This window comes from Cricetulus griseus (assembly GCF_003668045.3).
Source record: "Cricetulus griseus strain 17A/GY chromosome 1 unlocalized genomic scaffold, alternate assembly CriGri-PICRH-1.0 chr1_1, whole genome shotgun sequence".
Taxonomy (NCBI): domain Eukaryota; kingdom Metazoa; phylum Chordata; class Mammalia; order Rodentia; family Cricetidae; genus Cricetulus; species Cricetulus griseus.
The window spans coordinates 250,028,537-250,039,222 of record NW_023276807.1 but is presented as its reverse complement, the minus strand read 5'-3'; the positions used below and the strand labels follow the sequence as shown (position 1 = coordinate 250,039,222).

At 41.6% G+C, this 10,686-nt stretch overlaps 1 protein-coding gene across 1 annotated transcript in view; it reads left to right on the top strand.

Moving 5' to 3' along the window:
- Nucleotides 1-1,259: 1,259 nt before the first annotated feature.
- Dach1 (dachshund family transcription factor 1) overlaps nucleotides 1,260-10,686 on the top strand; it is a 344,402-nt gene continuing 334,975 nt past the window's right edge. The window contains 2 exon segments of the mRNA XM_035453117.1: nucleotides 1,260-1,559; nucleotides 1,562-2,115. Of these exon segments, the coding sequence (XP_035309008.1) occupies nucleotides 1,260-1,559; nucleotides 1,562-2,115 (854 nt within the window).

The following is a 10,686-nucleotide window of genomic DNA, read 5'->3' as shown; positions in this document are numbered from 1 at the left end:
AAGGGAAGTTGTTTTAAGCCACCTATCTCATGACAAGAATGTATTTCCAAGTCCACTAGGAAATAAGGAATTCTATCAGGAGCATCCTGTGATTCTTAAACGACTTTCTTCTTGCAACTTGAAAACTGCCCCGAAATTTTTCTATCTTTATATAAATATTATAATACATGAAAAAGCTGCAGATTCATAAGATAGTACACTTTGTTCACATGTGAATTTTCCTCAAAAAATTGCTCAACAGTCACGAGCGGGGGTTGGGGGACCTGTGTTTCCTTTTGTAACTCTTTGCACAAATGCGCACGAGGGCGGGGTGAGATGGGGGGTGGTGGTTGTTTTATCCTAAATCCCTGAAGGTGAGCTGGCAGCTGAGCCGCGGCTCTCTCAGTCCTTAGGCGATTGCTCGGAACCTTTTTTTTTTTTTTTTTTTTTTTGGAGGGGGGGCGCTAGGAGTCTTCGAGGAAGCCACAGAGTAGAAGACATGTAATGTAACGGTAGCAACTAGCAACGCGAGAGTAGTAGACGACCATCTCTCTTTCTCTCTCCCCCACTCTCTCGGAGCACCACTCTTGAGCCCTGGCTTTTCAAGGGCTTTCCTCCCACCCTTTCTCCCCCTATCCTCCCTCCTTTCCTACCCCCCCCCCATCAGGTCTCGCGCTCTTGGAGTCTGTGCTCCGAGTTCCTGGTTGGATAATTTGGGTTAATACTAGTGAGTGAGGTTTTCGCGGCTTCAAAGGGTATTTCAAGTATCCGGAGCTCCTCCCCTCTGCACCGTGTGACAACAACAACTCGTCCAGCCGGCAGCCTGCACTTTCAGCTCATTTTCTCTCTGTCATTCCCCTCTCAATCTTTGATCAATGTACTTGCCAGGGAGAACCCAAGTCCCTCAACCCTCCTCCTTTTCACCTTCATCCTTAACTTTGTGCTAGAGCGGGACCCACATACCACCAGCCGACCCTCCTCCAGAGCAGCCCGCGATCCCAGCCCCGGGAGAGGACTCGCATTTCGACTTGCGGGACACTTTTGTGCGTTTCTCTCTCGAGCGCCTCTCGCGCTCGCCCCTCCTGCGCTCGCTCTTTCTTACCCTCACCTCCTCTTCTCCCCTTCTCCTTCTCTCTCCAGCCCGAGTTGCTTCCTAGAGTGGTTGTTGTCGCTAACCCCCCTCGATCCTTGTCCCTCTCTCTCCCCCTTCCCCTCTGGGGGGGTGTGTGGCAACTTTTTCCCCTCGCTTCTCCTCCTTCTGTTTCCCCTTATATGTGACCATGGCAGTGCCGGCGGCTTTGATCCCTCCGACCCAGCTGGTCCCCCCTCAAGCCCCGATCTCTACGTCTGCCTCCTCCTCTGGCACCACCACCTCCACCTCCTCGGCGACCTCGTCTCCGGCTCCGTCCATCGGACCCCCGGCGTCGTCTGGGCCAACTCTGTTCCGTCCGGAGCCCATCTCCTCTTCTGCTGCTTCTTCTTCGGCGGCGGCGGCCACAGTCACCTCTCCCGGTGGCGGCGGTGGCGGCAGCGGAGGCGGCGGTGGCAGCGGCGGCAACGGAGGCGGCGCGGCGGCGGGCGCGGCGGGAGCAACTGCAACCCCAGCCTGGCGGCCGGGAGCGGCGGCGGCATTAGCGCTGGCGGCGGCGGCGCCTCCAACACCCCCATCCCCGCGAACACCGGCGGCGGCGGCGGCGGCAGCAGCAGCAGCAGTAGCAGCAGCAGCAGTAGCAGCAGCAGCAGCAGTAGCAGCAGTAGCAGCAGCAGCAGCAGCAGCTGCGGCCCCCTTCCCGGGAAACCTGTGTACTCAACCCCGTCCCCAGTGGAAAACACCCCCCAGAATAATGAGTGCAAAATGGTGGATCTGAGGGGGGCCAAAGTGGCTTCCTTCACGGTGGAGGGCTGCGAGCTCATCTGCTTGCCCCAGGCTTTCGACCTGTTTCTGAAGCACTTGGTGGGGGGCTTGCACACCGTCTACACCAAGCTGAAGCGGTTGGAGATCACGCCGGTGGTGTGCAATGTGGAGCAGGTTCGCATCCTGAGGGGACTGGGGGCCATCCAGCCCGGAGTGAACCGCTGCAAACTCATCTCCAGGAAAGACTTCGAGACCCTCTACAATGACTGCACCAACGCCAGGTAAAGATCGGAGGGAACCTCCCGTCGCCCCATCCTTTCCCACCCTCCTCCTTGCTCTTCTTCCCTTGCTCCCTTCCAGGCGCCGCCTGCTCCGCGCGTCCGCAAGCTGCGCGCCTTGAGGAGCGCGGCCCTCTCCTCTGGGTCCCCGGGGCTTGTCTCCTCTGCCCGACCTCCTGGACAAGTTTGCACCGCTCGGTGCCGGCCTGCTCTTCCCGGGGCTCCCCAGGGCTTTCGGGCTCGGCTGCCACTGCTCTTGGGATGCTTAGAGAGGGGAGCTGGAGCCAGGCGCTTTCCCAGGAGTGGCAGCCCCTTGCTGGGCGTGCTAGCCACCGGCACCCTGTCTGGGCACTACTGCCTGCCTGTGCACTCCTGGGACGTGGTTCCTCCGGAAACCTTTGGCACCTCTAGGGGAGGAGGAAGGTCGTGACCCTCAGCCAGCAGGGTTCGGAAGCTGCGGGGGGGGGGGCTGCGCTCCGAGGTAGGGGGTACTCTAGGAAGAAAAGAGGGTGGCCTGGCAGCCAAGAGCCGGGCTGAGAAGTCAGCAGGGAACAGTACCTGGGGCTGGGAGAAGAGCAGGGGTGATCCGACAGTTCACGCAGGGAGTTCAGCCCCGAAATCCCGGAGGGAAGCTTGCGTAGGGGAGGGGGGTCTCCGTGCCCGTGTGTGTGTGTGTGTGTGTGTGTGTGTGTGTGTGTGTGTGTGTGTGTGCGCGCGTGTGCGTGCGCGCGCGCGCTCTCGTGTGTGTGTGTGTCCCATGTGTCTCTGTGTGTGTGTTTCGTGTGTGTGTCGTGTGGTGTGTGTGTGTGTGTGTGTGTGTGTGTGTGTGTGTGTGTGTGTTGAAAGGAAAAAAAAGGAGTACGTTTGCCCCGGGGCAAATGTGAGGGAGGGCACAAACACGTTTTGTTCTTCAGGCTATGACCTGGTGCCCCAGCCTCTTGGAAGCTGAACGGAGAGGTGGGGAAGAAAGAGCCCAACTTGCTCGCGCTCTTTTCTAAGTGCGATTTATCCGTCTTGTTTCTTTCTTTGCTGGGGTTAAAGTCTGAGGAGGAGAGCAGGTGTACCTTTAGCTCTAGGATGCTAAGGGCTTGAGCACTTTTCTCCTAGTTTTCCTTGATAAAGCCCTAGCACCCAGGAGGCCTTGGGACAGTCCCCGACTCAACCAGTTTTATGCTAATGAACGCTCAGTGGGGGAGGACCTACCGAGAGGGGGCGGGAGTGGGGCAACTTGTCAGTTTCGGGGGTAGAAATGATCCAGCCGGCTACTCGCAGAGGGAGAAGTTCAGATGTTCTGGGAGGAATAGTAGGGAAAGTTGTAGATCTGAAGCAGACACTTGGGAACTGGGCGAAAAGATTCATAAAAAAAACTTTGGTACCTTTAAAATGAGCTTAAATAGAGAGAGAAAGAAAGTAGGGGCTCTTTTAGAAGAGCTAAGGAAGCTGGGTGGAGCATGGAGGGTGGCAATAGTTGCCACCTGAAGGAGATGGGGGCCAAAAGCCACCAGCTGTTTCTCGAGACTCGTCCTCTTTAGGGCCTGGGAAGAAAAGAAAAAAGATTGGAACTCCATCCCGGCCTTACTGACTTAGCTGAAAATTCTTTTCCGTGTTTACTTGCCGGTTCATTTTAGGAATTAAAGATGTGTAGGTCTTGACCTCTGACTCTCCTCCCTCCCTCGCTCCCTCCCTCCCCTCCCTCCCTCCCTCCCTCCCTCCCTCCCTTCTCCTCCTCTCCCTCTCTCTTCTCCTCTCTCTCTCTCTCTCTCTCTCTCTCTCTCCTCTCTGAGTGTGTGTGTGTGTGTGTGTGTGTGTGTGTGTGTGTGTGTCCCGGTGCACGCATACTCGCGTACACACATGCTCCTGCTGGATCTGGTGCAGGGCCAGATGGCAGTGGGTATGGGTGGGCATGCTGATCACTAAATGCCATTTAGTCAGATACCTGTCATTCTTGGTTGTCCAGAAGATAAAATATTTGTTCAAAACCCGTCGTAAAAACTATCAGAAGCAAAGCAAAATATTTTTCTTGAGTTATGAACAATGCAAGGTAAAATTGGAAGTCAGTTCAGATTCGTCTGTTGTCACACTGACTCTGTGACACATTGAGATGATGTTTTTCTTTTTTCTAATGAGATGTCTGCCCTTCTCTCAATCGTCATTGTGTGTTTCTGATGCTGGATTATTTTACATTTGTACACACACACACACACACACACACACACACACACACACACACACGGTGTAAACTTCTTACAATGGCGATGCAATATGATTCTAAGACTTTAAATGGAAGTTTCCAACATGTAATCGGAGGATACTATTAAAGTTACTATTTTTTTAAGTTTTTTCTTTTACTTTCCTCCTCCTACTCCACAATTCTCCTCCTTATTCTCTTCTTCCTCTTCCTTACATTTTTCCTTCTGAAAGGAGCCCAACTGTTCTAGGTCTTAAGTTGAAAGCCCAAAGCTAGGTTAAACCCAGTGGAATTATTTATCCCTTTAAAAATATCTCATCTGTACCCTAATTATATTTCGCTTGGCCTTAATATTTTGTGATTAAATTTATTGTCCTAAAGTCCTACTTCAAGTTATTCGTAGGTGCCCATTGACTGTTAAATTTTAATTTTATGTCAACTAAAAAGCCTGCTCAATCCATGGGAATTCTACAAGTTAACCTGACAAGGTGTGAGTACATACCTTCATAGATTCTCCTAACTCTGCCACAGGCTAAGGAATGGAAAATTGCATTTGAACTTTCTCTCACCAAAATACATAATTTGTGTATTATGCATTAAGGTTTTAATGGTAATTACTAAGGTTTACCTTTCATTTCTCTATTTTGAAAGCAATAGCCTGAATGCTTTGTATCTTGAACTTGAAGGGTTAAATTTGTTCATTAATTTAAATCCAGTTTATGCTTAGGTGTTGAAATTTTGTTTTTATGAATCTAGATTTGAGTGACTTCCTTCACACAGTTTCTGTCTGTCCTAGGTATTTAACAGATCAAGGGAAAACATTTGCATTGTATTATTGAAAATGTAGAAGAAGCAATAAAATTACCAGTATATGTTTAGCTATATAGATACATTGTGTGTGTGTGTGTGTGTGTGTGTGTGTGTGTGTGTGTGTGTGTTATCAAGCCTTAGTATTCTCTGCTTAAAGGACATATATCTAATGAGGATTCTTAGCGATATTTAAATCTCAGGGAATTTTAGAGACTAAAGTGATGCTAAAGGAAAGAAACTGATAAACTTCTTGAGAGTAACTCACGAACAGTGGCAAATCTTAAAGTCAATTTAATTTGCTTGGAGCTATTGAATTAGGATGCTCTCCATGAAAATTAGAGTAAACGTTGAAGCCATCTGTCATTACCACTAAGAGATGAAAAAGGACTATCACCTTCGAGACAGTAAAGCTAGAAAGTATAGGTCTCAAGATATGAAAGAAAATGTAAGGAATTACATTTGAAAGTTGTTGAAAGGCAAATTCTGACCTTGGTCTGTTTCCTCCAATTATTATTTTAAAACTAAACATTAGTTGTCTGAACTTGGCTGTTGCAACAGAGGTCAGTTAATTAACTGCTAACCATTAAATAACAACAACAACAACAAAGTAATTATGTACATGGTCAACTCTGTATCAGTCAATTGCTTGTTTGTAGAGATTTGGGTTAAGGTTCTATTTTCCTGTGAATTCATGTAACAAAAAGTGGCTCTTGCATCATATTACCTAAATGCTTTCTTTCTTATTATTGCCAGAGGATGATTTTGTCTCTATCATTTAAGCCATGCTGTGAATTGGCTTCTATGTGGCCCGAAATTTATGGAGTTTTCTTTTTCTTTTTTTTTTAAACTTAAGTAGACTACCTTACCTCCAACCTTGTACATGTATACACACAGACTCATTACAGTATTCTTTTATCTTTAAAGGAGATAATATTCATCAACATAAATAGGAAGATATGCCGAGTCTTATATGTTCAGGGACCTATTTGAATTTAATTTTAGTGTAAGAAGTACATTTCCCTTAATTCATTATTTTTCTTGTCAAGAGTTTTAATAAAGACAGAAAGCTGGGGCTGTATTTATTCAACGTTCTCCTCATTGCCTGCTTTGCATTCACGTGGGACTTTTAATACAAATCCAAATTCACTCACTTCTGACAGACAATCATGACTCTTGGCACAGAGAAATTCAACAATTATTTCATATGTAGAAACTATGCGTTTGAAGTTTTTGAGTTATGGTAGATAACTATAAAACTACATGTCTCATTGTATAACATTTCACAAAGAAAGCGACATGGCTTGATGACCAAAACATAAAATATGAAAGTTAGTTTTGTGTTGTAACTGATTTCTTTCTGGTTTGCAAATGTCAGAAAATAATAATGTAATAACTAATATATGAATGAGACATGAGAATATTACCCTAGGACTGATTGATATTGATCAACTTATAGTATAAACTATAAGTTTTTGAGTTACATAGCTATTGTTTATTAAGTTTGTTTTCTTCCTTAAAATTTGGCTTAAATATAACCATTATTGTCAAAAATACACGTGGCTTGAAATTGTTTTACTTTTAGGAAAATACATTTTAGTAAATATTATGATACAATAAATTTGATTTTCACAAATAATATTTTTATTTTTAAAAAGGTTCAAATATTATCTAAAATGAATAAAATACCCCCATGTGCAGTTTCCTTATGCAAAATTTAATAAATTTGATACAGATTTTAGAAATCACCTCTTTATTAGTCAATGCTTGCTGTTTTTTTTTTTTGTTGTTGTTGTTTAATTTACTGAATTTCATGGGGTTGCTTGTAAATTACAGAGACAATATTAGGCACCTTCTTTTTGCCTCACTTATCTCCTCCAGTCCCCTGGGATGTGACACCCAATATTGATTAAAGTCTTGGCAGGATTTAAGCATAAATCACTCCTTTCTTTGTTGATTTACTACTTGTGACTCACCAACATTCAAAAACATAATATGTTTTATTGTTTCACATGTGATGTTTTGTTTGTGGAATGTAAGTAGCATTTGCAAATTAGCTTAATGCGCAACGAAGTAGCTGTCATTTTAAGAACTCTATGTGGTTTGACTATCAATCAGTATTAGATTTCCTTCTCGAGTTATCTTATTCAATTGTTTCCTACCGTTGTCTTTGCCAATCAAGAAAATAGTTATTTTAATAGCATTGTGTTAGCAACACAAAATGCAGCCAATGCAGAACGCATTAGAAGGTGGAACTCTCACAGGTTGTAAGCTGTCTCCCTTTGAATCTTTGCTTGAAGAAAACAGTTTGAAACCCACCTTCTAAGTAGGTACAGGTGAGTTTACCACTTTTAATTAAATATTTTGCTTGTAAGTGTGTTTTAGGTTTTTTGCTATGCTTCAACTTCATCTGAATTTTATTTTTCTAAGCTATCATTTTCAGGCTGTCAACACAAAAATGTCACATCAAATTATATGCTTTGGAAATAGCAGGGAATAGGGAGTTGCTAAGAACTGTCTGAGTGTTTAAAATTTAGTTCACTGGAGGTTTCATCATTTTATTTTTAAATGTTATAAAAACTAGGATGAGATTATCATTGGCTAGCATGTGCCAGTTTCTATTCTGAGGTGGAGGATTCTGATTGGTCAGTTAATGTATTTGTGAATAAGAATAAATACTTCCGTGAGTGCCCAGCATAAACATTCTAGATAAGATTGCATTCATATTTTTATCCTTTGATACGACACTAACCTGCTTCTTTACCTAGTATTTGTTGTGTTCCTTGCTGTCCAAAAGGCAAAAATGTTGGATTGAAAACCACTTAATTGAGCTTAGTGAAGAGTAGTATTGAAGACTGTTAACTAAACTGATATATATATCTGAGGCCTAGCAGAAGCTCTCCACAAACCCCAATCCATAAGACATTAAGATGTATTTACTTTCCTTCTAAATTTTCAAGAAGTATTTTTAGTCAGAAATATGTTATGACATAACTAATTATTTAAAAAGAACTCTTATTGTCTAATACTTGCTTTTTAAAAATGTGTTGCATACATAAATAACCTTGTTAGAAGAGTGTATCAGTTAACAAAATAATGTTTTGAAAACCAGGAATATCGAGGATAAGCTAGTATGGGTGAACTGGCTCTCTCTCTCTCTCTCTCTCTCTCTCTCTCTCTCTCTCACACACACACACACACACACACACACACACACACACACCACACTCACAGTCTTATTTATTTATCCATTCCAAAGATGGTCTGTTAAGTGTATGTTCACTGTGGCTTGGGCGAAGAGTGATTAACATTATGTGTGAGTGTCTATTTACAAATACATGTCCAATCATATGAGAAAATGATCCAAGTTAGCACATCATCCAAGTCAAGGACTTCAAGCCAGGTGCATTGAAATTGTCTTGGCATATGCTGATAGATTTTTACATAAGCAAGAGTATTATCAATTTCCCAATTTATAAATTCACCTTTAGATTCTTCTAGATTGGTTATGAGACTTGTCAATGTTAAAATTGCAGTTTTGCAATCTGATAGAAAATGACTTAGAGTTGGTCCAGTATTGCAATCTGAGATTTCTTTTGTGTTTTTAAACACATTAGATTTGATTTCAAGTTGTAAAAGTCAACATTTAAACTGGAAAACTCAGTGGCATTTAATTTTTTTTAATATAGTTTCAAGGATGTACCCTAAACTTTGGAGCCCAGGAGGACAGTGAATAAATAGGCTGTTACTTTTTAAGACGAGTTCAGGGAGCATTGATGAGCACTAACAGAGGTACAGAATAGGAATATAAATGCAGAATTCAAAACTGTGCATGTCTTGGCAGAATATAATACCTGCAAAGCACCTACATTTCTAGAAAGTTGTTAAATTGAAATAAGCCAGGCACAGAATGACAAGTGCTATATCAGTTAACTTAGGCATGGAATCTTAAAGGTGAACTTAGGACAGCAGGTTAGACTGTCAGTTACAGGGGCTGAGAGCAGTGCTGGGCAAGGTATACATAGTTTTACCAAGATAAATGGAGTAAGTTCAGGAAACTATTTTTGTGCAGCATTGTTTCTACATGTAAACTATTGAAAAGTCTAGTACAGAAATTTGAAAAGAGTGGGTGTTTTTTTTTGACAAAAAAACTTGATATCCTATTAAAACATGGTTTTCACTGATGAACACTGAAAGAGGCAATAGAATGAAGCAGGTTAATTTTATGAGTCACATTGGATAATGAAATCTTTCAATAGACACAAAGAAAGTAAATAGGAAATAGACAATGTTAAATTGTCTTTGGCTTTATATAGTATCAAATACTGCTAAATATTTAGTTTACCTTTCCAACACAATAGGAAAAAATAGTCCCACTGTGTTATTAAGGACTATCAAATTATGTATCAGGAAATTTGGCCAGGAAAAGGCAAGTGCTTAATGGAAACAGAAACTTCTAGGGCAAGTACTTCTTAGTTTAAGTTGAGGCATACTTAACAAAAGCAATGGTAATGTTAATCAAGAAGTGTTTTTTTTTTCACCTGACATGTGAAATATTTTCTTAAAATCATAAATAATATTCTGAACTTTTGCTAACAACAAATAAGAGATAGTACTAATAATAGCATTATTATTTTAAACACATTCCATTGATGTGCCAATCAAGTAAAAGACTTGATTTTGAAACTTTTGAGTTCATTACAGCTATGATAAAAGCTGCTGATACTTTCAACTCTTTTCTTACTTCGAATTTTAAATATTTAAACTTTATTTAACCTTCTTCTCAGAAGGGCTATTTCTTGAGTTAGACACTTGTTAGCTTTACAGACCTTTGAACTTTAAGAAAATGACTGAAACCACTTTTATTTTTCATATCGCCAGCCATACATTTATATTAGGATAGATAGTCTTGCATAGTAAAACTGCAACAGGTGTGCCAGTTTTACTGGTAGTTTAGAGATAGCTGTGCTGAATATTTTTACTTTTGTGAATTTTATTTCATTTGATGTCACTGCCTTAATGAGGTAAAGAATTATAGTATATTTAGATGAAAGCCTTTACATGTTTACATGTGCATACTCCTGTTGGCCATAGGCCAGAGGACAAATGACCTACTTTCCAATTATCTATCCATAGTTTTCTTGTTTGTAGTTCATCAAAGCATAAAATACATTTCCAAAATGTATTTTACTTTACACTTACATTTGCCAAGAAAATGGAAGTTAATTTTTGAGTAAAGAACTAGTAATTTGCACTTACTTAAAATATATTTTAAATATATTAGGACAATTTTAAACTATTAGGACAATAACTAAAAGTTAATCATTTTCCTAAGTATTTATTTTTATGATGAATAAAATGTACTGTTCAATCTATTTAGAGTGCACAGATGAGAATTATTTGTATAAATAGATGCTAAATTAGATGCAAAAGGCTAGGCATTTAATAACATTAAATAAATGTGTTTGATGTACTTGCTTCAATATTTTCGTTAGTATACTTCATTTCTTTTTGGACCTCAGAGAAAGCTTATCTCCGAGAATCAGTGGATACAGTATAAGAAAAAAAAAAAAAACAAC